We start from the raw sequence: 27,290 nt of genomic DNA, 5'->3' as shown, positions 1-27,290 counted from the left end.
TATATGTGCTGATTACAGTATTTCTGCTAAATCATAGTATTTCTACTATATTATATTTTTCTTTCTAAATATAGCATTTCTGGTATATAATTGTATTTCTGCTATGTTATAATATTTGTGCTAAACCAGAGTATTTGTGCTGAAACATAATATTTCTGCCAAATGACAGTATTTGTGCTAAAACATAGTATTAATTTAAAAATTACAATATTCATAGTTCATCACAGTGTCTCTGGTAAATCACAGTATTTATGCTATGTTGTACTATTTTTCTAAATCATAGTGTTTCTGTATTTTTGGCTAAATATATTCTTTCTGTTATCTTATACTATTTCTCCTCAATTCTTGTATTTTTGAGAAGTTATCATGTTTCTGGTAAGTTACAATATTTCTGCTATGCCATTGTATTTCTGCCAAGTATTATGTTTCCTCTAAGATATTGCAGTTCTGCTAAGTTATTACATTTTAGCAAAGTTCCTCTGCTTATGCAAAGTTTTTACAATTTCTGCAACTTTTCAGCTTTTTCAGCTAGTTTTTGAAGACAGCTTCAGCTTTAAAGCATCCACACAGCATTTTCGCAGGAAATGCAAATTTTTCTAGTTTACTTTTAAATTGCTAAATGAGGGAGTAAAACAAAAGCCAAACTTGAACCTCAGTGGTAAACCATTATAATCACTTCACCAAGTAGAGGAAATCAGTGCATGGCCTGATGGTCCGTCTGTAAACACATTTTGTTACTGCATCCACAAAATCCAAGTTTAAAGTTATGCCAAACGTGGCGAAAACATACCGTGCCTCCAGAAAGTATTTACAGTAGTTGACTTGTTCCTCATTTTGTCAGTAAGTATTTACAGCCTTTGCCATGACAGTTAAAACTGAGCATAGGTGCAGCCTGTTTCCACTGATCACCTTGTAGATTTTTCCATAACTTAATTCGTCCAAGCCCGCCTGTGGTAATAGGTCCACCTGTGGTGAATTCAGTTGAGTGAAGATCATTTGGAAAGTCACACACCTGTCTAGATAAGGTCTTATAGGTGACAGCGCATGTCAGAGCAAGGAATTGTCTGTAGACCTTGGTGACAGGATAATATCGAGGCGCAGATCTGGGGGACGGTAAAGAAAAAACTCTGCAGCACCAAAGGTCCCAGTGAGCACAGTGGCCTCCATCATCCATAAAAGGAAGAAATCCAAAAAACACCACAACTCTCACTTGAGCTGGCCACCAAATAATTTTGAGTAATCAAGGTAGAAGGTTTTAATCAGAGAGGTGACCAAGAACCAGATGCTCATTCATTCATTCATTCATTCATTCATCAGAACTCCAAGATGGCTTTGAGGAAAAAGGAGAACCTTCCAAAAGGACTATAATTTCTGAAACATTCGACCAATCCGGCCTATATGATGGACTGGCCAGACAGAAACCATTCCTCAGTAAAAGGCACATAACCGTCAACCTGAAGTTTACCTTTAGGCACCTGAAGATCTCATAGACCATGTGAAACAAAGTTCTGTAGTCTAATGAAAAAGACTTAGCGCACTGATTAAGCATCATGTCTGGAAGAAACCAGGCACCGCTCCTTACCTGGTCAATACCATCTCTACAGTGAAGCATGCTGGTGGTGGCAGCGGATGGCAGGGGTGTTTTTTGGCAGTAGAAACTTAAAAGACCGGTCAGGGTCGAGGGAAAGATTAATGCAGCAATATATAGAGACATGTTTGATCAAAAACCTGCTCCAGAGCTCTCTGGACCTTGGAGTGGGGAAAAGCTTTATCTTCAAAACAGGACAAAGGCCCAAAGCAGTCAATATAACAAAGGAGTGCTATGAGATCACTCTGTGAACATCCTTGAGTACACAGCCAGAGGAGCAAAAGCTCTGAATACTTTATGTAGATGTTTGATTTTTGTTTTTTTATTTAATTGATTTTTTTAAATTAATTTGTAGAATTTCATTATTGAAATACCATTAACATGCTTGGACAACAAAATGTACCTTCAAAATGAAAATAGCAGCAGATAATTTATTAGTAAGTAAGAGATAATCACATTTGAGATCTCAAAACAAAGCAGTGAGCCACAGAAAACACCGTACATCTGCTTTCACAGGTAGGTAAACTGATTTTTGTGGCTTAAATGTGTTGAGTTCCCAGTTTACTAAACATTTTTAAGGCGTGTCTGGCTTTGCGTCCGATTTATTGATCATCTCTGCTGGTTCTCATCTTCCAATTAGAAAAGGACAGTAACAAATTTGATCTGATTTCATGTGACTATGTGGCAACACCAGCAGACCGGACTCGGCAGGACCGTGTCCTTGTTTAGTGCTGTGAGTGCAAAAGGCACAAAAAAAAAAAAAAAAAAAAAAAAAATAATAATAATAATAATAATAATAATAATAATAATAATAATAATAAATAAATTAAAAAAATAATAAAATATACATATATATATATATATATATATATATACATATATATACATATATATATACATACATATACATATACATATATATATATACATATACACATATATATATACATATACACATACATACATATATATACATACATATATATATATATATATTAGGGGTGCAACGATACACAAAATTCACGGTTCGGTTCAGTTCGATACTTTGGTGTCACGGTTCGATATTTTTTCGATACAAAAAAAATGTTCATGCCTTTTTAATTTGTCATTTATTAAAATTATAAATATATATTTTAACTCAAAAGTACAGTTTTTAAATTTAACCCTAACCCTTGTGCGCGTTTTTTATTTTGACAGCGAATGCGCACCTGCGGACCACTTATGTGCACCCCTGGTTATTTAGCTCATCATATTGCAGCCACAGAAATTCTTTTGTCCATGAAACCATAAAGCTGCACTTTCTTTTTGCCTTATAGTCTCATTTGTCATAACTTCTCCATTTTGTGGTAAGCTTTTCTTTGGCTGTCACTTCTTCACCCCGACCTGTCTTATTTGGCTCAGCAGAACTAAAATATATATCGTGCTGCTTTTACACACGGACTCACATAAGCTCAGCGATTCTCTGCGCGATCAACCTCTCACATGTTTAAGCTTGCTGCGAGAGATTTCACTTGTCATGTTTGCATAGTAAGCTAACGATTAATAAGACGATGTCAGAGGAATTGGTGCACAAATTATCATCACTCACAGATCAGTGCTGTCGCTCTCTATACACAGTTCGCACGATTGCAAAGTGAAAGCAAAAAAACAAGCGCAAATTCAAACGCGATTTCAATATGTCACATATTGACAGTGGCTCACCGATGCCAATGACATAATTACCCAGCTACATTTCTGAAAGAATGCAAAAGCATTGACATATATTTTCCTTCCTACAATAGCCCGACGGGCAGGGTAGCCCGTCTGAAAAAAATCGCTAGCCCCAGGACGTCGGGCTAGCGATTTTGCGAGCCCTGTATCTGATTGAGGAATTACTCATCTTTGGAAAAGAGAGTTTATTACAGAGAAATGTCTCTTTCCAAAATAAAAGCTATACTATCCGCTTCTTCTGGGCTATATTCTCAGCAGCATAAGGAGAATCATGTGCTAACAGCTGTCTAAATGACTCGGCTAAAGTTAGTAGCATGCTTGTTTTTGTCTTTGCACTAGGATGATGTCGGCGTAAATGTGCAGTCATATTTGTTGTGTTCCCACTAGTGCTTTCAGGTTAATCTCGTTGAAATGACCTTAACGCCACAACACGGCAAATCTCCGTTAACGAGCTACCGCCGATCGCCCCGTGCATGGGGCTAGACGGCCAACACGTTAACGAGCTAACTGCGCTAACACACTAGTTCCCACCCATGTAATTAAGCATTGCGTGGCACATCCAACATACTGTTTTACTTTAGTCCATGACTCGCTTACCTTCAGGGTCATACGTCACATGAAAACCAAAATAATTCCAAACGCCAGATCTGAATGAGAGTGGGGGAGGTCCATGTTGCAAGGAGAGCTTAACTTCTGTCTTGCTAGCTTGCCCTGCGCTCTTCCTTCTGACTATGCTGTCTGTGTTGAGCGCTCAGTGGATCTGCGCTCAACAGTGCAGCCTAGGCGGAGTAGTCGAACGCAGATTCACTGAGCGCTCAACACAGACAGCATCGTCAGAAGGAAAGTTGATAAAATAAATTACAAATGTTGTATTGTTCGATACATATGCGTACCGAACCGAAAGCACTGTATCGAACGGTTCAATATCGATACGAATATCGTTGCACCCCTAATATATATACACATATATATACACACACACACAAGCAAGGTGAGTGAGAATGAGAGCAAAAGTGATTTACAGAGTAAAAACTGAAATCAGAATGAAAAAGAAAGTGGACAAATGAGTCAAATAAAGGAAAGTTATTCATTCAATAACACCACATTTAGCAGTGGACAATCTGGCCAAAAGATTATATTAAAATCTTTTTCGGTACAATTGCAACTGACAGATTTAGCCCACTACATGATTAAGTTGTGCAAAAAGCTGTATGTGTGTGAAGCCTAACACGTCATCTTAAAGCTAAATGTCAAATTAGTACATTTCTGCAGTGTGTTGTGATTTTATCTGAACAAATTCCGCCCAAAAGTGATCATTCATATCTTCACCACATTTACAGCAGCAAAGTCACTTTATCAAACTGCTGGTTTAAAATTTTAACCCCCCCCCACACACACACACACACACACACACACACACACACACACACACACACACACACACACACACACACACAAACAAAAAAACCAAAACATTCGTGACATATCACTCAGCTATGTCAAAAAAGGATCATGGTTACACATCGTCATCATTTTTTCCTATCCTCCCTGCCTGTGGCTAATGTGGGTAACACTATTAGCAAGGGTGGGCTGGATCTATTTCAGTCTCTCACTAGTTTACAAGAATATGGCAAATTTTTATAAATACAGATGTGATACAGAGAGCTTTCATTTTTGCTTTTTCACGACAACATTTATCTGACAAGTGTGCTCCGTTTGTGTAGAACGTGATGAGATCACATTTCCACAAGCTGAAATCTGCTGACAGGGGGTTTGATAAAAAGCTATAACTTTTTCCTTCCAAAGATACGCCTGACTCTTCACCCGTGTTCACTCATTTAGTTTCAGATCACCCACTTATATACCTATATGCTGTTTTAAGTGCATGTGTTCCCACTGAAAAGCATTGGTATATACAATATCGTCCAAAAAGTCTTGATCCAACATCACTTCTTTACATTTTCTTAGGAAAATTGAAAATATGCCCCATTTTATATTGAAATATGTGCAGACAAATGGAAATAGAGTACACAAGGCAAAAACAGAATTTGTATAGTTTCTAATGAGATTCAAAGTCAACACTCGGTATGACCAAGTACACAGCAAAGCCTGAAGCAAACGCCCCATTAGACAAGAAAAGACTACTTAAAGACTGTTTTTAAGTAGAAGTACTGTTTTACCTCTCTTCTGACCACCTCCAATTTGAATTAAAAAAAAGAAAAAAAGAAAAGAAAAGTCATTACAGTAATGTACTGGACGTGTAGTTTGCCCCCCTCCCCACCTCATAAGAATGGCTTCCTGACAGCCACCCTTCCACTGAGACCATTTCTAATGTGGTTTCACTAGATGAATCAAGTTTCTTGACGTTTACATCCTGTTCATCTACTTTATATAGGTTTTTAGGCCTGTCGCTTCCCCCCCCCCTCCACTTGTCCAGTTTCCTTAGTTTTATTTTAAGAACACACTGCATACCATGCTGAGATATACCAAGCTAATAGGTCTTCGGAAATTCAAGGAACAAAAACAACAACAAAGAGTTTAGATCACTTTAAAAACATTACAAGAAAGCCTAGTACTGTATAGCGCATGACAAGTACCCGGATCTTGTACTTGTAACAGCCAATAAAGATAAACAGGCTGTTCACTGACCCTGAATGATCACCACTGTGTGTACATAGCAGTAAGACCATGAAAATATTTAAAGTAGGAGTGGAAGTCATTGTCAGTACTAACAGAGTTAGTGGATGACTCTTTTGTAGACCGATCTGGAAGTTTGTATCATTATGATTACCTTGACAAAAAGCCAAAGGGGGGTTTCCATAAGTCGTTGGAATGGAACACAAATTAAGCTTAACAGAAAATTAAAATGGCATTGTACTGACACATTCTGTTCAGCAACAGCATTTTCACTGACACCACTTTTATGATATTTAAACAGTAAATGCAAATTGCCAAAAAAGTAAAAGCCTAGCATTAGGAGCTGAGAATCAAATATAAACTTAATAATAAACATTAACATTCCACTAAGTGTCTTCAACTCAGACGGCTGATCATTCTATTTTGAATGATCAGTGGAAAATTCATATAAATAAGTTTGCTACATGGAGGGAAGATTTAGAATTGGTAAGATTGGAAAATAGCTTGCGTTATAAAAAAAAAAAAAAAGTGCTGTCAGTGTTAATCTCGTTAAAATTACGTTAATGCCATAACCGCACTAAAGCGGGAAATCCCTGTTAGCGAGTTAGAGCGGATTGCTCCGTGTGTGGGGCTGCACGGCATCGACACGTTAGCGTGATTAGCTCGTTAACGCGTTAGCGCCGTTCAGCCCCACACATGCAGCGATCCGCGATAACTCGCTAACGGTAAATGTAATTGTGTCCAGGTGCACGAAATCTGCACATCCTCCCAAAAATGTTGGGAAGATGTGCAGGTTGTAACGAGGAAGAAACATTTCTAAACGTCTGCTGGATCTAAAATCTTAGCTGTTTGGTTTATACTCAGAAAAATATATATATAGTAAGAGTGAAAAGTTACTGGTGGCCTGCTAAATGCAAAAAGAATTACAGCAATGCTACAGAAGAAAACAAATAGACCAAGAAGTATTCAAAGGGCAAAACAAAATACAATCAAACCTGCCACGAGAAAAAAATGTATTTATGTTCTGCCAACAAGTTTTTTCAAAAAGGTCTCAAAGACTTTAGAGTCAGACCTGTTACAGATCGTCAACTTTTCTTTATTATCAGGTGTGTTTCCAGAATCACTAAAAACTGCTGTAATAAAACCTATACTGAAAAAAGACAATCTTGACAAGACACAAATGAACAACTACAGGCCGATCTCAAATCTCCCATTTTTAAGTAAGATCATTGAAAAAGCAGTTTCTCAACAGCTCAGTTACTTCTTAAAACAGAATAACTGCTACGATGCCTTCCAGTCAGGTTTTAGACAGAACCACAGCACTGAAACCGCTCTGACCAAAGTGTTTAATGACATATGTCTGAATACAGACAGTGGAATGTCTCTGTTTCTAATGTCTCTGTAAAGCACTTTGAATCACCTTGCTGTTGAATTGTGCTATACAAATAAATTTGCCTTGCCTTGCCTTAAGGTAAGCTAGAAATCTCTGGGCATGTATCTGTGACATTTATGGATTTTAGCAAAAATACCGACTTATCTGAAGAGGATACTGAAAACTGTCTGTGAACGCAAGACTGATGTATGAGTAAGGGCAGAAGAGGGAGTTTGCTTTTTTAATCGGTTGTTTATGCAAGTCTTGTTCTTCTGTTTGTGGTTGTAGAAAATGAACATTCGATAAAGACATCCATCCATCTGCTTCTGCTTATCCTTTTCAGGGTCGCGGGGGGCGCTGGAGCCTATCCCAGCTGTCATAGGGCGAGAGGCGGGGTACACCCTGGACAGGACGCCTGTCTGTCGCAGGGCTAACACACAGACCGACAACCATTCGCACTCACGTTCACTCCCGCATTCACACCTATGCACAATTTAGATTCATCAATTAACCTATCCCCACTAACTGCATGTCTTTGGACTGTGGGAGGAAGATGGAGTACCCAGGGAGAACCCACGCAAACACGGGGAGAACATGTAAAAACTCCACACAGAAAGACCCCAGCCTGATGATGGAATGATGGGCGGCAACAGTGCTGCCCTCAAAGTCATTGTTAGGAAAAAAGACGAACATCAGGCTAAATACATTCTACGAAAGTCAACATTCATGAGTGGGGTATTTATTTACTGCATTTTATGAATAGAGTGAAATCAGAGCCGTCCATATTATTATTACTGTGCTGCTGGAGCCTTCTGTAACATTTTTAATGCAGTAATTTGAGATAAAAATAAATAAAATCCTTTGTATATTGTGCCAAATTAGAACACTTCACGCTAGTTTATATTGTAAGCTAAAGACCTTGAAATAAAACAGAGAAAACCCCAACATTCAGATGACCCTCTTTAAGCAAGCACTGGGTGACAGTGGGAAAGAAAAGAATTCCCTTTTAACAGGAAGAAACCTCCAGCAGAACCAGGCTCAGGGTTAGTAATAACTAATAATTAAATGCAAAAAAGGTGCATAAACACATAGAGTTAAAAGAGGTTGAGTGAAGAAGAAATACTCAGTGCATCATGGGAAGCCCCCCTGCAGCCAAGCCTATTGCAGTGTAACTAGGAGAGTATTCAGGGTCACCTGATCCAGCCCTAACTCTATGCTTTAGCAAAAGGAAAAGTCTTAAGATTAATCTTAAAAGCAGAGAGGATGTCTCATTTCCCAAATCTAAAATGGGACCTGCTTCTACAGAAGAATAGCCCAAAAACTCAAGGCTCTGCCTCCCATTCTAGTTTTAAATACCCTAGGAACGACACGTAAACCAGCAGCCAGAGAGTGAAGTGTTCTATTGGCGTGGGGCGGTCTTTGCTTTAAGATGGGGCCTGATCATCTCCGTTTACATCAAGACCTTATATGTCCAATGTGTCACTTCTTGTACACTGTATACGTGTCAAACGGAGAGGAGGTGGCAGCTTGATGACATCAAAACACAATGGAGAAATAGAGCAAACAGTGTTCCAGTTTTTCTGGTTCTGGTCTTGTTTAAAGAAGATGAAGACACACACACCCACCCACACACACACGTTACAGGTTTTATTGGTAGGGAAAATTCCGAAGTAGAAAAGTTAGTGCACCACTCTTTATTTAATGTCACTGCTTTTATAATTTATCAGAAAAGTAGACCATCTGTGATATGAAACTTTCAGCTGTCCACCCTTCAACCACATTTCCTGTCTGCTATGTCAATGATTCGGTTTTCTGAACGAAGACACAGTAGGTCACAGATACTCACCCTGCATGAGAAAAGTGCTGAGAAGTTGGTCTGTGGCCACAGGTTTGATCTCAGTTCGCAGATTGACGTATCGGCCAACCACCAAAGGTGCTCTCCTGAAACCAAGGATCCTGCATAGAGGACGAAGATTACAAAACAGGACCGAAGATTATGACACTCTCGACAGACCACAGAATGTTTAAAAAGATAAATGACAAAGAACTCAAATAACCATGATTACAAACCTGTCCAGGTGAAAAGCAGCTACCTCCGCATTGTGTCTGTCATAGCCTGCGTATGGCTCTCCTTCGACCACATAGTCTCTGTTGTACCTGAGCGAGGGTGGAAATAAAAATAAAATAAATAATAAAACAAAAGTAAGAAGAATAAATCAATCTGTGACAGAATTTTTTTTTAATTAAGCCTCACCTCTTGGGTTTGAAGACCACTTTCTGTCCTCCGTCTAGCACCAGCAAGGCTTTGAGCTGTGTGCCCTTATAGCCCACATCTGCCCGCTCTATCCTGGCAGAGCTCAGGGAAGTAAGCACAGCAGCCAGCTCTGGAGTCTCTTCAGGGTACACCTCTCTGGGGCCCACCCATTGGCTTGCTATCTCCCATGGAGACTGGAGGGTGTTGGTAAGGCGAGCGCCCCGAGACAGTGAAAGACCAGCTTCCATCTTTGAGGGATGAGTAATAATAACACATTGCATGAGATAACATAAGATAAGATTTTAAATAATGAAACTTAGTTTATTAATACTTAAACAAGACCAGCATATTTTAAATGCTTTATAACACTGTTGGCTATGACTGTGCATCCAGTTAGTGATCCCAATGAAAGCACATTTTTTAACGTAAAAGTCAAAAGTTTCCATCCACTCATCATGGGCATGAGTGACACAGTTATTTAAGTCTTTTAATGATTTCTTTGAGCTGTTCTTTTTCCAGAATTATTTTATTTTGGAATTTCTCTAATCCAAATAGGATTAAAAGTATACATACTAAAAACGCTATGCGTCGCCAGGTGTTTCATCGGATTTGAGGTGTTACCTCCTTTGACGGTATCACAGTATCAGCTTAAAGCACTTGTTGCAGGCTGCTGAGTTTGCATATTTTGCTGTGAAGTACAGCCAGACTTTTGACCGCTTCGCCTTGGGCATTTTTAATCTGTAGCTCTGCTCTAAAAGAACGTACGTACCTGGACCCGCCTACTATCCTCGGAAACGTAAAATGATTGGCTAGAATCTAAAGTGTATCACAGCTCAGGAAAAAAAAAGCACCGAAATAAAGCACCGATTTCGGTCTGGTTACTACCGTTTATGTCAGAACCAGTGCCATGATGGCACCGGACACCGGTACCCATCCCTAGTTCTGACTATTAGTCAATTCAATGAGTGCTGTCAAAAAAAATCCTTTTTATGATGGCAAAGAGAAACTACCAGTCTATAGGCCTTGGCAAGTTAAAAGACACCGTAGAACCAGCTAATTAATTATTTAAGTGAATGTATATACACCGTACACATTTCAGCCTGTATGTATGCTTTCGACCTTGTGTGTGGATTTGAGCATCCAGTTCCTTTTTAAAGTCATTAAAGACGTATGGTAAACAATCACTCCATCCTGTAAAAACAACCGCTCCAAGAAAGTAGTAATATTAAAAAAAAATGTAAATTACCATAGCATTCATGTCTATGGTGAGTGGAAACTTCTGATCGCAACTTTAACATGAAACAGCCCACTTGCATCCTGACCTTGCGAAACGCTCTGAGGTCCCGCCGGCTAGCTGCAGTTCCTTCACCTCCATCCAGCAGGAAGATCTTGGCCAGGCCCAGCAGGAGGAGCACGGCACACAGCACCACCATGCGCTGTTTGAGCTTCATTTCCACACTGACTGGCCCTGACCACCTCCTTGCATGTAGTTGTGCGTCTCCCCCACAGCGAACACCCCTCACCCTTGATGCATGGCCCCTGCAGCTCACCGTCACCTTCCTGCCTGCCTGCACTGTAAGACCAACTTGTCTGAAGGACGGGAGCTTTTCTGCCTTTTCCCTGGAGCTGCAGTCTAAGCAAACAGGCAGTCACCAGCAGGGAGACAGCAGGAGAACTAGGAGAGGGAGAGATGAAAGATGTACTGTCAATAATATGTGAAGAGAAAACTGATTGATTCGCTGCCTCTCTGGCTCGGTTCCCCCCAGGGCAGAGGATGACCCAGTACTGCAGCACAGTTGAAACCTGTCCAGAATGTGCAACTACATCACGATGGCAGAGTCTGGTCTGTGGAAATGTGTGCGTACATTCAAAAGTAAGCTTTGTGCCAGCAGCAAAGCTTACTTACTGTAGCTGCTGTTGCCAGCGGGGCTTTATTAAAGGTGAGGGACCAACGTTTACAACAAGGTGGTTCACATCCCTTCCTCTCCTGCACGAGGATGAGGGGATAGGGTGGTGGCGGGGTGTTGTTGTTATTGAACCTGCCTTTTCTCACTTAAGAAATGATGGACATGTCGTCCTGCTGTGGTGCAGAGGGGGTCCACTCCTGCTGCTGCTGCTGGTTGACACATTAAAGTGGCTCTGACTTTAACGCAGAGAAGAGTTTCCTGAACCACAGTGATGTTCATCTAATCCTAAACCTTTATCTTCAGCTACACACAAACGAGGCGTTACGGATCACAGCAGTTAAATTATCCAGCTGCCACGTTCACCTGCCCGTCACTTACCTGCCTCTGTTGCTCTCGTTGTGGCTGCCGAGCCGAAGTTAATGTTACCAGGCTGTGACATAATGACAACAAACCGGCCACGAACGAGCTACATTAAAAACACCGGTTAATAAGCTCTATCGACACGGGTTTGGCCACGCAGGCATCGGCGTCTCCCATACAATTGCTCTTTCATGCAGCCACCGAGGAAACGGCTGGCGAGCACTGCCCGCATAAAAAACACCTAAAATACCAGAAAGGCACTTTTCTACCGGAGACTGCCCCCGTTATTCATTTCTGCCAGGTCACCACGGGCTCGTTCACATCCGTGACAACACAGCTAGTCGTTTAGCAAACCGCTGTACACCTTGCTGTGCGTGTTAGCTAAAGCAGCCCGCTAGTAGCACACAGTACGTCGTCTGTTGTGTTTACTGGGCACAGACCGAGCAGACTTACCTTATGCTCATACGCCGTTCACTGTAGATTACGTATCACACAGCTGTCCTTTCAGTCTTTCAAAACGAAAGTTGGTGTTAGTAAATTGGCTAGGTGCTAGAAGTCGCGGTGATTTCTCTCTTCTTTTTTTTTTTAACCCCCCTCGGAAGCTCCCTTTCCTCCGCCCTTTTCTTCGATTCCTTCTGTGCCCTGCCGTGTCCACTTCCGAAACACTTCCTCCGTCTGCATGACAGCCAGGTAGCCACCAGGCGGCAGTGTTGCCCTGTAGGGCCCGCCCCCAGAAACTGAAACACCGTGTGTGTGCGCATGGGTGTTGCATATGCATAAGTAAAATGCAGATTGGCTCCTTGTATATTATTAATAACGGATAAAGATTTGTGTGGGATCAAACCTATGAGTGGAACACGACCTTTTGCTGACTTCTGAAGTGGGAGATCAGAGAAAAGGTTTGGGAACCACTAAAAGAAAGTCCCCAAACCTTTTTTTTTTTTTTTTTTGGAGATGTGAACTAGTGTTATTATAGATTGACACCATTCTTAAAAGCTATAGGGGGCATTTGTCAGGGGACAGAGTTAAGATTTTGAGAACAGTTTGGGGTCCGTGTTTCAATTAGAAACTGATGAGGAAAATAGATTTGGCAGGGTACTGACAACGGCCTGCCTTTGCTTTGATGAAAATCTGAAGAAAAATATCTGTTATACAGCCATTAAAAGCTCATAGGTTTAGTGACTCCTGGTCACCTCTCCCCCCCCCCTTTGAGCAGGTGCTTTTGTTTGACTCGCTCTCATTCTCATTTTCCATCTTGGAAAATACCTCCCTCGTGTTACTGACGGCAACATTTCTCTATATCTTTTGCATGTGTGATAAACAGGAAGACGTATGAACTGTCGCAGGTATTCAGATACCTAAAATCACAAGCAATAATGGAAAACAAATATAACACTTCATGAAAGTAGCTGAGTCAAGCCTTTTGGCACAACTTCAGCCTGCTTGCAAGGTGCAAGGGGGAGAGGCGAAACTCTCAAGGAGCCAAAACTCAACGGCAACATCCTGGATGAAGACCACAGACAAATGTGTTGCACAAGCAATAAAAGTTGCTCTTCATGCCACAAGTGTTGCAGACTTTTTGACCTTTAAAGACAGCTGACTAACGGACGCATTTAGCCCCCAGTACCAGTAAACGTATGACGCAACACCTCCACATTCTTATTGTTTGAGCAAAAACTTTATTTTTATTATGAAAGTTGTTGTTTTTTTTCTTGGAAGACAGACCACATAAAAAAAAGGGATTATTTTAAATCATTTTATTTGAATAATTAGGAGGCCTGAGAAGTAAAAAAAACAAAACAACCCCTCCTCCCCAAACATTTAAACTGTACCCAACAGACAAAACACCTTTAACTGTTAAAAGTACAAACAAAATAGTTAATACTTTATGTATGACTAACACCTCAGTGCGTTATTAGTAATGCAAAGCCAACATCTATAGTGTAGTGGATCTGACTGTAACCTAACGATGATTAAGAAAGTGTAATAAGAATAAAAAATAACCAACAGAGTAACTGGAGTGCTCCGATTTTGTTTTTCGATATTTTGTTAGACTTAAAAATCTAGATTGCTTTAAAAAATATATGTTGGCATCACTACTACGAAGAAGCCATACTACTAGACATTGTGCTCATCACCAGTTCCAGGTTTTTTTTACTTTATTTTTTTAAAAAGGAGAAGGGAGGAGTGGGTGGAATTGTCAAATAGCACTGTGACATGTAATACGACCAAGACTCACATTCACCTGCACAAATCTGTGCTTCATTTCACAGTCACACACAACCTTCAACAGAACGACGAGCATAAAATTGATGTGAAGTTTAAAAAAAAAAAACCCCAAAAAGTGTTTATTGTTACTCAGTCACTAGGCAGCGCATCACTCAGAGAGGTCATAGCACTGGCCACAGACATGATGCAGGCAGAGACGAGACACACACAGAGCTAGGTAAAGGGTGAAGGTAATTTATACATCACCCCCATCAGCTTTGACGACTTAAAATGCAGGCTGCCGTCGTTGCCGTCCTCGGTAAATGCTGAATGAATGCCTGGCTGGTGCACGTGAGGCACCGGTTCACATTGAATACACTTCTCCAGCCAACCGAAAGAATAAACATCCTCCCATCGAACCCTCCATCTCGACAACGAGACCATTAAAAAGACAGATCTAGAATGAGCTTTGCCCGGAACAGTTAATACAGGGCAAGTTGTGCATGTGCAGACAGTATGGTCAGTTTTAAGGAAACAACACAAGCTCGTAATGCAGACACGAAAATGTTCAAGCGTGGCATCAAATTTCTTCATAAAAACCAAAAAGGATTATCTTAAAGGGAGCGTGGCTATATTACACTCTCCAAAAACAGAAGTAGTAGTGGTTGATCTTGAAATCCAACTCTAAATTAAACACCTGTTTCCATTACTTTGACCATATGCTGAACACCGAAAAAAGAAGAAAGAAAAAACAACCAAAAAAACATGTAAACTCAGATTACAGTGAGGAAAACCACACATAAGAAAAAAAATGCCTGACATAATTTGGGTTGCTCTCAAAGAGATTATTGTACCCAGATTAATTAAAAAACAAAAAACAAAAAACATTCTCTATTCCGATGTCCACAGTAACATTTGTCTTTTTCTTCCACCGTTCTCATCTAACATCAGATAAAGCTAATACAAAGAAAGGAAACATTTGATGGGGTCGCTGACCATCAAGACGAGCTTTGTTTAACATCTATGCATTTTCTCCTTTTGCACAGACCACAGCTTTAATTCTTCCATAGTTGCACAAACTTATTTGACGCACTGCAAATGACATACTGTCCGAATATGTCAGTTAAGACAGAGTAACCAGCATCTTTAGACAAACACAGGTAAATCGTCTCTCAGCCACCCATCCTGCGTCTCACATTTCATCCATTTCATTCACAGACCTCTTTTTGTCCCTTTGGCCAACCAGCAGTACTCAAACATCAGTTAGCCTCCACAGTAAGTCACTCTGGGATTTTGTTGCTTCACAAAGTCTCTCCTCAGCGCGTAGCTCCAGCAACAGCGGACACAGATGAGTTCCACTTCCTCTCTCCTTGTGAGTCACCTTTTCTTCAGAATTTCGGCACAGCACAACTCAGTGTGGAGCCGTTGCATGAACTGGAAGTTAGCCACACACGATTAGGTAGCTGGTTAACCCCACTGCTCAGCAGTGATGGCAGCCTCAAGGGATTGCCTAATCTGGCTTGAATTACAATGTTATTATAAAAATAGAGACGTATGCACAGGCACACATATGCGCGCACATACTTTAAGTCACCGTCACATTACACAGGCCTGTTTTTGGCTCCCTCATTCATTCTTCCACAGGTTTATCCACTACAACGTCTCCTTTAACAAAAACAACTGAAACTCAATGAACCTGACACAAGCCTGGAGAAGAAGAAAAACCCATTAGAAAGCCGTTAGTATGGAACGTGTCCACCCCATTATCCTTTATCAACAGCCCGAAACCTTCTCTGAGTTTAACACGCCCCACTAATAGATGGGACAACGGTAGGCTTCCTATTAAATAGAGTATGTGCAGTGAAGGGATTGTGAAACTGGGCATAGGATTGTGTAAACATACAGTGTAAACAGCTATTAAAAAGGAAAAATTTGATGTTTGACTATTACTGAGCAAAAAAGCACCTCACTGTTGTGTACACCACCATCACTCCGCTCGTGTTTTTGCAAAAACCGCAAAAGTCAGCCTGTGGCATACTGACATATACGGGATGTACAGCGGAAAATGTAAATCCCCGGTTTTTCCCAACTGAAACATACCAGTAACTACACGTAATTGCACTGCAGCTCTGTCTTTCATTTTATAAAGCAGTAGAAAAACGTGGTGGAAATGTCGCTTTGTACTACTTATAACCTCGGTGCTTATGCCATTAACAAAAATTCTGAAGCCGGGCTTGGATACGAAGATGAGGGTCAAAAATAGAAAAACTAAAATTCACATGTACTTAAAAATATTCAAAATAAATGCAAAAAAAGACATTCAAATGTAACAGAAACAAAATGTTGCTGTGCAATCATCTACTACATGGTAATACTGTGAACTGCACCGTCCAGCCCAAGAGAAAAAAAAAGAAAGAAAAAAAAAAAAACACAGAAAAAACAAAACATAATAAACAAAGATTTAAAATAGACTCTGTATGGCTCCAGGTAGCTTTGAGTGTCTACTCTAAACCAGAGGAGATAAAATCATGTATCACAAGTTTCTGTTGCTCTCTTTCTTTGACTCTTTCACAGTTTCGAGTCTTTAGTGTTTATGTGTATGCTTGTGTCTGGTGGACAAAGCATCGCCTTTCTGGGCGGATGTCAGGCGGCAGCGAGCAGACAGCACTGGAGGAAAAAGAGCAACTCTCATCTACCCGACCGTGAACGCGTCTTAGCTTAGATTCTGGGATTATCGTACCTCTGTGGAAAACAGACAAGACTCCTCTGATTAAAGTGAACCTCCCGCTCAGCGCAGTTATACCACCGCATACTGAACAGTAATAAAAACTAGACACATTCAGGAAGTGTAGGAATTGTTTCTGCTGGAATTGATTGCGAATAAGAGCCCTTACGTTTGCAACGATGCAATCAAATATGTTTGTTTGTGTGTGTATGTGTGCACATGGTAAATATAAATAACCATGTGACTTCGAGCCAATGCAAGTGATTGAAGTGACCAACAATTTAAAGTGTGAAACAAGTAAGTAAAAATAAGTCTAAAGTCCGGTGAGTTAGTCTGACAAAGTGTGTTTGTTTGTGTGATCGTGTGTCCACCTGAATAAAAAGATGGAAAACTTGCTTTCAAGCATGGGGGGTGGATAGTTCACCCAGTGAAAAGGAGGTGGGGGGGGGACCACAAAAAAAGGGGGGGGGGTCTGTCCTCCCCCCAAAAAACAACAACAACAACAACAAAAAACAAAACAAAACCTGTCAGTCTGTCAGCAAGGAGAAGTCAAATGGCTCCAGTGAAGGTGCTGAACAGAAGACACCAAAAGCAAACGGGAGACATGAGCAGTGGTGCAGGTCCTTGTTCAGTAGTTAATAAATCCAAAACAGTCATTTTCATCCACACGGATTCGCATTCACTGTCAAATACAAACACACACACAGGGTACTCTGGTTAAGGCAGTGGTGGCAGGTGAGGCTGCAGTGAGGCCAGGGCAAAGAATCGGAGAATCGGTGGTCAGGGTTGATGGCAGTGAAAGCTCCCATTACTGAGTCAGCACTCCTTCCCCATCGTCCTCGTCTGTCTCCTCATCCCTCTCTCCTTTGCTCAGCCGCACTTCTAATCACAAGTCACTCAAATGACATCAGATTGGCTGGCACCTGTGAAAAAAAGTCAGATTTTACAAAATGCACGTGTTAATCAGCCTCATGCATGTCTGTGTGTGCATATTCGTGTCTTCATACCTGTTGCCTATTGCTCTGACAGGCAGCGCTCAGATGTTTGTACCAGAGCAAAGCATTCATTCTGTTCCCTGCCTGGTACTTGTAGGTGTTACCTAGGCAATGGAAACAAACAGAGTGAGGTGCCAGGTCTTGTAACCACCTGCTCTCTCAACAAGCTGGAAAGATGGCTAAAAGCCTCACTTGACTTTGGTCTGCTCGATAAATTCAAAGCAAAGTCATGTGAAACACTCTATGACAAAGTCAGATGATTCGTGTGTGTAAATGCACATAATTAACACCTGTGTATGAACATTAAGGATGTCAAGTATGACTAATCTGCAGGGCTTAAAGTGACAGGTTATAGCAAAAACAAATAATAAACATTTTTCCTCCGCCCTTTAGAGATATATACTAATCTGGATAATTTGGATGTCAACTGCTCGATTTTGCATAATGGCTTTGGAAAATTACTTCCTTCTCTTGAATATAATGAAGCTGGATGGCACTTGACTTACATGCACAAAAGATATATCTAAAAAACTCTGCAGGTAAGTGCACTCTCAGAAATGTACAAACCTTTCTGTAAGCACTTTCAAGTGTTTAGTGCATGCAATTTTTCATGTGGGACTATTTTCTTCCAAACTACAAAACACGCTGAAAGCTTAACAGATGCAGCTCAGTCAACAAGCTGGACGGATGTAGTTTGGAAGAAAGAAAATGAGGACTGCGAGGTGAATGCCTGTGTAAATGAATTGTCTCCTTTAGCTCACAGAGAGCCTCGCTGTTCAGCAACATTGTGGACACCACCCACATGTTTGCGTGCATCGGTGCAAAATTTTGATCAAAATGACTGAAGAAAAGAAAAATTGTTACCACCTGAATTTCACAATGAGATTATGACATTTCTTATCTTAGCTTTGGATCAGTTGGCAGGACATCTTGTATTCAATATATTTAAGCAACTGTCATTACTGTATGAGTGTAATCAGATTATTTAGATTCCTTCACGTTAAATTTATAGTCATTCAGAGCATTACAGTCATTCAGTGCATGAAGGTGAGCAAGAATAACAGATAAAGACTCAGAAAGAAGAACTAGGCCCCTCGTGAAAACGACAATAAAATTGACAAAAACAAACAGCTTAACAAAACACAAACTTCTTTTTGGTCTGGTTTTTCGCCTTCTGTATTGTGAGCATGAAGAGATGCCAAAAATAATAACTGACAAGCTTCAGCTTCAATTTAAACCTCCTGACCCACTTTACAATTTTAATGCATCCTTTTCACACACGGACTGTTCCTTGTATTAATCACTTCCTCTTTGCTTTCTCCCTCTCACGCGTTCCGTTCAAGTCTCACCATGCTCAGAGTCGGTCAGCAAGAAGACGTCAGGGTGCTCAGGATCGTCAGCCATCATAGCCATCAGACCGACCACACACACGATCTTGCTGGACGTGGACTTGAACTGGTAAGAAGCAAAGCCAAAACATAATCAACCTTCTCTGTTTACACGCGGAAGAATTATTAACACAAGCATTGTGTGTATGTGTGTGAACTCCCAGCATTGCATTTGCACTCCACAAGGTTCTCATTAGCCTGAGTGACACACAGGACTGCGAGTGATGTCACTGGCCTCATTATTCAATGAGTGCTACCATCTGTCCGTCTGTACCCCCGCTGCACCACGGTCCAAAAAAAAAAAAAAAAAAACTTCCTTGCACACTCAAACTCACACTCCCTGCATTTCCTTCTGCTTCTCTGCCTCTTTTGAACTTCTATAAAGTTTCAGTAAATGCTCTCAACCAACTGATGCTATACACCAAAACAAACACACACTCACACACCCCAAGCCTACTTGTTTTTGAATAATGTCGTGTCGACATGACATGAAAAATTTACAGCTCTTTGTTTTCGTTTCCCTTTTCCCCTCCCTGTGCATACCAAGTACAAAGCACATGAAAAAGAATCATTAAGTGTTTTTTTCAGACTTTCAGACTAAAGTTTTTAAGACTGAGTAAGTAATGGCTATCATATGTCGTCTCCTTATAAAACAGAGTGTTTTGGGGTCATTTGCTACGCCGACTCACTTCTATCAACACCTGCAGTTCGTACAGTGGACATCTAAGACGTTTGGACGTCTCAGTGTCGTTACATTACGTTCCATCTGTTGTCCTCACCTGCTCGAAGAAAACACCACCTCTATAGTACCTGTTGCAAAAACGCTGCCCATGCATGCGTCACCAGAGTGTTAAAGAGTGTGTCTGTGTGTGTGCTTGTGTGTCTTACATGTTTTCTCTCAGTGGCCTTCAAGGATTTGGCAGGGTAGTAGTAGAGTTGGGTTCCACACAGAGCAACCCAGTATTTGGTCCAAGATGCCACCTAGAGGCACAAATTGAAATCTGATCACACACTCTGATTCAACCACATTAAGTCAATGAAAAACTACATAGAGTGACACTAACATGGTAACAGACTCTATATTAAAGCCACAGGCAAGAAATAAATTGACACTTATCATCTTTTACAATGTAATCTGATGCTTGCCATTCACACAGACTTGAACTAAGAAGCTAAAAAACTCTTATAAACTAATCACACCTCCAAAATGGCAACAACCTCTGCTAGCTGGACAATACACAGGAATGGCTCAAGAAAAACAATACAGAGCCAAAGGCACTGACCCAACCAAGTCTCCAGATCCCAAATACTGGGAAATGGACATTAGACTTGTGGAAATCTGTTTGGCCCAAGAGGTTCAGATTTTAGACTTTTGGGTCCAGCTGTTAAGCTTTTTCTGAGATGCCGAGAAGGGGGAATGGATGGCATTTCCATGTGTGGTTCCCACTGTGAAGAACTGATGAGCAGCTTTGATGGTGTTGATAGGTGGGTTGGGGTCTTTTCTGGTGAGTCAAAACATACCTTTGGGCTTTGTAAGGGTTACATTCACCCACGAATGCCAAACTGGGATGAGATGGACTACAAAAGGAAAAGCAGCTGACAAGTGCTCAGCATATGTGGGAACTCCTTGAACAAGCATTTCAGGTGATGACCTCATGACGCTGGTAAAGATGTTGCCAATATTGTGCAACGCTGTTATCAAAGCTAACAGAACCTTAAAACATAAAACATATTTTAATAAAAAAAAAAAAAATCCTTTCTTGTGCTTGTGAAAGACTCAACATGCAATCTAAGGAGCTTGTTCTGCAAACTACAAAAAGACTTAAAATTAATAGAAACGAAATAAAGAGAAAACGCATGAATGAAAATGGGATCAAGTGAAGCCATTAATTAACACGGCAGGTGTGGAGCGCCAGACTTTAAACCATCATCACTACCTATGACAGTCTTTAGTTATTTTAAGTTCATATAAAGCTCCACATTTATTTCCAGCAGAAACATAAGGGGGTAATCTCGGTGTCACAGGGTCGGGAGGGTGAGGTTAATGAGAAAACATGTGGAACAGACAGAGAAAGATATTCTGCAGGTTAAGAAGCCTCTGAGGTCCCATCTGTGATTGACAGTATATGTTTCCCATGTGCTCCTGCTTAGGAGTACATGAAGGCATGGGCAGCGCATGAAGGCACGTGCGTGTCTGCTTATCTAGACAAATGTGTGAGTGTGTATTCTCACAGTTGGTTTCTTGCCCTCCTTGAGCACAGTCTTTCGCCTTAACACTCCTTGCACTGTGACTGCTCCAGGGTACAAGTGAACTGCAAGTTCCTCTGACTCAGCTGAGCTGCAATGGGACAAAGACAAACATTACCCCTTAAATATAAAAACATGCATACAAGAAAAAGAACATGCATATTTCCATGCACACCATACCATATAGATTTAGAGATAAACTAATAGTACAGCCAGATGCAATCTGCAAAGCTACCTTTATCCCTGCTTTCTGCCTAAGTAGCCCCCATTTTGTTTTGACAAAAATGCATTTCAAAGATGTAAATCTCAACACTGCTATCACAAAAAAGAAGAGCAAAGACGGGAAAAGTGGTGTGCAGATTGTGTCTGTCTGGAGGATCAGAGCAGGAAGCTCAGTGCAGGAGTGTAGCGAAGCCTGGTAGGGGGGGGGGGGGGGGGGGGGGAGAGAGAGAATCCCTAACCACAAGAGATGCCTAATATGCAATGTCCATGACAACTGGACGTTAATGCTCCTGAATAGTCTGCTCCTCTCGACTATAGGAATGAGGATTTAACAGTTTCTTTCCAGCGACAGCACTGTGACTTTGGAAATTTGCTTTTACCTCCAAGCTGTGAAATACTTTGGAAACTAATCACAAAAAGAAGTCTATTTTGACTATAATCTCAGGATCTGGAAAGATGATATCTGAAGCATATGGTAATATAGATTTTTTTAAAGGTTTTAATAAGGTGCAGTAAGATTCATCCTCAGACTTCTTGACTGTTAAGTCAACACTTGTAGCTTTAGCTGGCTGACGTGCAGACTCCAATACCTTGACTTCAACCTCAATAAGTCTGAGAATGAGACAGGCATGCAAGAAATTCGAGAAGGCAGCAAAAGATAAAGAACCATAAGAATCCTTTTCCCTTCACCAGATATGTGATTTCACCAGCACATACACTCTTATTTCAAACTACAAGATTACCCCAGCAGTACACACACTAAGCACCAGCACACAGCAGCCCCTGGCAGGGACTCAAGGGTGGAAAGTGAGGGCAAGAGAGGCTTTGGCTCAGATCAAGTTTGTTCCGGTCGAGATGGGTGTACCTGCTGGGCCTCAAGACGCCTTTGTAGGGGATGCGGGCCACACGGGTCACTGGGCCCAGAGAGTGATAGAACCGAGTCCTGTTCAGAATAGCATAAGATAGGATAGGACAAAATAGGGGGCACGGGATACTGTTAAGGCTGTGTGGCTCTCTTTTTCCCCACTGTTTTTTTTTTTTTGTTGCCTTATTTAAATAGCATGGATTAGGGAAAGATGAGGAGCAGTTATTTGGTTAGAGGAGTTATCGATGGATGTGTTTTTTGGGTTACTCAAAATGTTAAAAAAAAGGAACAGTGCTTTAAAAGAGGTTAAGATGATTTTCAAGCAAGTAGATTCTTCAGCTGAGCATTTTTTCCTCATCGTTTTGCTCCAGACACAGGTTGGCACGGGGGCTGCTAGACTTAAATGTTAAAGCAGTTAATACATTTCAGGCTGCTGGAGAAGCAGAAGCACCTTTACATCTTTGCTAAAGGCAAAGCGCAGCAGTGGACGGATGAGGCATGACTGCCATGGCTGCAAGGCTAAAAGCATGGCGCGTGTGAGAGGGTTTCAATGGCAGATCGTTTTGCATAAATGTGCCTTGAAGCCAGAGCTTTAAAATTTAGATGATCACACACAGGCTGGGGATTTTTTTTTTCCTTCAATCTGATTTTTGCATGTGGTTATGATGAAAAAACAGTGAAGACATGGATGCATTAGCTTTACCTCTCAAAAGCTGGCCAAGACATCTCTTCGCTGAGCTCCGAGCCCTCACTGCTCCCTGTATACATATAAAAAACATCATAAAAACATCCACTGAACATAAAAACTCTACTTCATAACTGTAGAGGTGTAAGTTTTACCAAGTGAAATGCCACTGGACAGAGTCGAGCTCTCTGCTTGTCCCCTGGTAGGACTGTGGCTTTCCATCACGCTGTCATCCAACAGATGGCGAGAGCCAGCATTGGGAAATGTAGCACTTTTAAACTCTACTGTATTTGTCTTATGGATAAAGCTGTGGAGACACAACAAAGCAGACAGAGTAGCACCAGTGTGTATGTGTGTGTGTGTGTGTGTGTATATTTTTTAAAGTATAGGACATACATATGAAAATTATTTCTTATAAAAGATTAACAATAGAAACTGACTTGTAGCCCAGACTGTGGCACTTCCTGTGTCCGTAGGGCAGAAGGTTCCTGGGGGATGGAGGTGTTGCTGGGACTTTGGTTCCGTCTGGTGCTACCGCACATTTACGTCCACAGAGAGGAGATGCTGATGCTTCCTGACCTGTAAACAGAGTAAAACCACAACAGAAGAATAGAGATGTCATGTTTATGGTGTGTACAGAAAAAAAACAAGTTAATTCTTTATTATTCTTATTATTTTAAAGAACTTTTAAATTCCACTTTAAGTGAAAAATGTAGGTCATTGAAATGCACAGTGACATCGAAAACAATCTTTGCGAATAAAGACATTAATGACAGTATAACAGGATCAATCAATTAAAACATGTTACTTTTTAACAACATTGGACAAATGTGTCATTTAATTTGAAAATAAAACAAAAACTATAATTTTTGTTATAACTGATTTACTAATGTGCAAATTTGAAACTACTTGGACATTCAGTTCAGATTAAGTGAGACTAAACTCACCGACAAGATCCTCTTTGGAGGCGTTGGCTCGTGGTGTGCTGGTGCCCGGCTCAATCTTCTGTGACAATCTAAAGAAAAAAAATGCAGCATAAATCAATTGAAAAAAAATCAATTTCAGTACCCTACAATACTCTTCTGTAAATTCATCATGATGAAAAGAAACAAGCAAGCAGTACAATTAACAGCACAAACATCTCTCTTTATCACCTTGGCAAGAAATCATAACTATAATGCAAAAGCTTTGTTTGTTTGCTTCTTACTTGTAATTGTCATCCTCCACAAACTTCTGCAACTCCTCAATATACCTGACTGAGTTGAGATACTTCTGTATATGAGGCAACACTGGTATATCTGAGAAAGAGAAGATACAGGCAGACATGAAATTAAAAACACATGTGTACATGTGAGCCTGTGTAACACAAGCTGCCAGCATACTTTACGTTGGCTAGAATAAGGGTCTGGAAAAAGGATAACATTAGTACTTTAAACCAAACACAGCTCCAGAGCAGCAGCCGCCTGAGTGTAGCTAGGAAATAGCTGTGTCTTAGTTTTAAGTACTTAAATGACCAACACCTATTTGAAACATCTGCATATTTTTAAAGAACATGAAAAACAACCGTTTTCCAGTAAGCTGTGGTTGTGTGCTGGAGGACTTTTAAACCCGCTCTATGTAGAATCTTCCTCGAAGGGTATTAGCCAATTTTAAGCAAATATTTGTACTAATTCAAATGACTCACGTCCTGCTCCACTTTTAGTGAATAACAGTTTGAATAAAGCCTTATGGTGGGATTTTTGGTGCTGCAAATGTGCCGGTCCACATACGAGTTTCTGGTTGGACAGGGTTTTCACCTATCCCAGACACACTCGGGGATGGGAATTCAGACTGCGTATCGCTTAAAGTTGATGACGTAAGCGTGTGCCGAATGTTAATTGGTTGAAAAGAGGGCTGGAGAGAGGGAACAATCAGTTTCACTTCAGCTCTTCGTACGTTATAACTTTTGTGCTTTCTGCGGCTGGCTGATGGACCAACAACAGCACAAGCAAGAGTGGCATGTACCAGACACTTTGTACACTGCCTCCATCTGACAACAGTGCCCTCTGCAGGCAGACGAACAGTCACCGGATGGGACAAACCCTACCCATGCCGGACAAGTCTTGCTTTATTTATCCAACGCTGGTTTTTGATGCAACCACCCCAAATGTAACCACAGTGAAAAACAATCTGCAAACATACACATAAATATACATACTACACCAGCATAGGCATGTATCTGTTGAAGTCTCACCGTAGGTACAGGATCTCTGCAGGTCCGATATGATTCTGAGAATGTTATTCATCAGGTTTGATCTCTGTTCGTTCTCTAGTATGCTGCCCGTGGAGGGGTAGGCTGAATCTATATATGTCAGATCAGAAAGGTACATTCCTAAAAAGGGAGGAAAAAGCAGATAGAAAGAGATGTCTGTTAAATTAAGAGAATCAGAGCACAACTCCCTCATGCACTCATCCTTCAGCGATCCAAGAGCCCCCTGCAAGCCAAACGAGGACAGCGTCCATCTGTTGGAGGTGTTATTTTAACCCTCAGTGGAGAACACAGGGAGTTTTCCTGACCGAACGCAGAGCTCAGCTCATTAGAAAGCAAACATGTAGACACAAACAAGGCTGGACACTGCAACAGAGCCAGATTTCCTTGGGTGCATGATGCAAGTGTCATGCAGCTGTGGGGTTCTTGGAGTCACATTCAGCTGGTAATTGCACACTGCTTGTTTGATATGGCAAAAAACAGACAGGAATAAAAAACCCTGCAAAACCTAATTTGCATATACTTTGCTCAAGCTTCAAAAAGACTTTTTCCCTCTGATTTTTTTCCCAGTGGATCTGAACGAGTGCTCCGAGTAGATCTTCTCTTTAGCCTTTCCAGATCATGGCCATCTCTCTCCCCCCAAACTCTCAGTGCCTATTTCTGGCTGAGATTCATACTCTCATTAAATAAATATTAACATTAAAAGACAAACCCAGAAGCAGCTTGCCATCAATCTGAAGAGAGTTATTAACAAGTTGAACTGATGGTGCGCATTTTCTTACTGTCCCCTCTTCTTTTCATTTTTCTTGCAGAATGGTTTTTTTGGACACGCCAGGGTTGAGATTGGGTGCAGATGTAAGAAAACTTATCACACAGCAGACTACATGACACCCACAACCCTCCCCTCCATGGAAAATGGTGTAATACACACAGCACTGCTGACACAGAGCCTAAACACACAACGGCAGGAGGAGATCCAACAGATAAAGGAGGTCACACTTTGTTTTTGGGATAACATACACACACACACACACAGCTGATTAGAATTAGAGGGAAAGGGTGAGAACAGAAGAAAAAGTTTACAAGTGCTTTTCAACTCAGCAGTGAGTTGGGGAGAAGAGAAGGAAGAGAGAAATCCTAAAGGCTTAACCACTATAGCTTCTTGTCTGAGAGTATGTCAGGGATAACGGCGGTTAGTCATGCACAAATCCATACTGCCTGGAACACACAGACAGAAGCATGAGTAGAGAAGCTGTGGTTTGCATACACAGGCACTTTGTATATGTTTACTTGCAGCAAAACTTGTACGAGATGGAAATAAATAAATAATCATGGCAAGAAGGCAGAAATTCAATCACAAATCAGGGAGAAAATTCTTCCAAAATGGTTAAGTAAGATCTTTTAAACATTACAGCTTAAACATGTATGAATAACACATTCAAGTAAATCACAATGGTGACAAAAAGCAAGTTAAGTCCAAATAAACTTAGAGTAAACCTGGAGTGACCATTTTGCACCAGTAGTGCCACGAATCATTTCTATCTGCCTGCTTTGGTCTCCGACTCTCACATCCAGCTGTTCTCTACAGGAAGAAGCTCCGAAACCCCAGCAGCATTACAATCAGCTTTTCTCGTTGCTACAGGGAAAAGCAAAAGGAGGGGAACTTCAAGTTGTAATTAAGGATGAAGAGGTCAAAGCAGTCCTGGACTCAGCAAAACACCTGAATTCAAACAGGCCTTGTCTCTTTGCTCCCTTATACAAAAACCACACAGGTCATTGTTAAGGATGGGACATTTAATCAGCAGCTCTGCCATTCTCTTTTTCAGTCTTTTCTTTATCACTTATGACATCAGAGGTAGGCTGGGTGACTAAAAATAAA

General features: G+C 40.9%; 2 protein-coding genes across 5 annotated transcripts in view; both read right to left on the bottom strand.

The window, feature by feature from the left end:
• fam20b (FAM20B glycosaminoglycan xylosylkinase) overlaps window positions 1–13,452 on the bottom strand; it is a 36,128-nt gene extending 22,676 nt beyond the window's left edge. The window contains exons 1-5 of one of the 2 annotated variants that reach the window (XM_040040288.1): window positions 12,282–13,452; window positions 10,884–11,236; window positions 9,562–9,809; window positions 9,378–9,464; window positions 9,154–9,263 (exon numbers count right to left, since the gene is read on the bottom strand). In XM_040040288.1, coding sequence (XP_039896222.1) covers window positions 9,154–9,263; window positions 9,378–9,464; window positions 9,562–9,809; window positions 10,884–11,012 — 574 coding nt within the window. In that variant the 5' untranslated portion in view covers window positions 11,013–11,236; window positions 12,282–13,452. The other variant, XM_040040289.1, reaches the window with a different exon arrangement.
• A 691-nt stretch (window positions 13,453–14,143) lies between these two features.
• Window positions 14,144–27,290, bottom strand: part of ralgps2 (Ral GEF with PH domain and SH3 binding motif 2) — a 71,358-nt gene continuing 58,211 nt past the window's right edge. For 2 of the 3 annotated variants that reach the window (XM_040040285.1, XM_040040284.1), the window contains 12 exons: window positions 25,397–25,534; window positions 24,371–24,461; window positions 24,111–24,178; window positions 23,604–23,742; window positions 23,319–23,470; window positions 23,182–23,236; window positions 22,479–22,556; window positions 21,377–21,482; window positions 20,033–20,125; window positions 19,106–19,211; window positions 17,769–17,860; window positions 14,144–17,684 (listed from right to left, as the gene is read on the bottom strand). In XM_040040285.1, coding sequence (XP_039896219.1) covers window positions 17,655–17,684; window positions 17,769–17,860; window positions 19,106–19,211; window positions 20,033–20,125; window positions 21,377–21,482; window positions 22,479–22,556; window positions 23,182–23,236; window positions 23,319–23,470; window positions 23,604–23,742; window positions 24,111–24,178; window positions 24,371–24,461; window positions 25,397–25,534 — 1,148 coding nt within the window. In that variant the 3' untranslated portion in view covers window positions 14,144–17,654. The remainder of the gene's footprint in view (window positions 17,685–17,768; window positions 17,861–19,105; window positions 19,212–20,032; window positions 20,126–21,376; window positions 21,483–22,478; window positions 22,557–23,181; window positions 23,237–23,318; window positions 23,471–23,603; window positions 23,743–24,110; window positions 24,179–24,370; window positions 24,462–25,396; window positions 25,535–27,290) is intronic. The other variant, XM_040040286.1, reaches the window with a different exon arrangement.

The sequence above is a fragment of the Simochromis diagramma genome, unplaced genomic scaffold (assembly GCF_900408965.1).
Source record: "Simochromis diagramma unplaced genomic scaffold, fSimDia1.1 OVJJ01000026.1, whole genome shotgun sequence".
In the NCBI taxonomy this organism is placed as follows: Eukaryota; Metazoa; Chordata; class Actinopteri; order Cichliformes; family Cichlidae; genus Simochromis; species Simochromis diagramma.
This window is presented reverse-complemented; position numbering and strand designations above follow the sequence as displayed.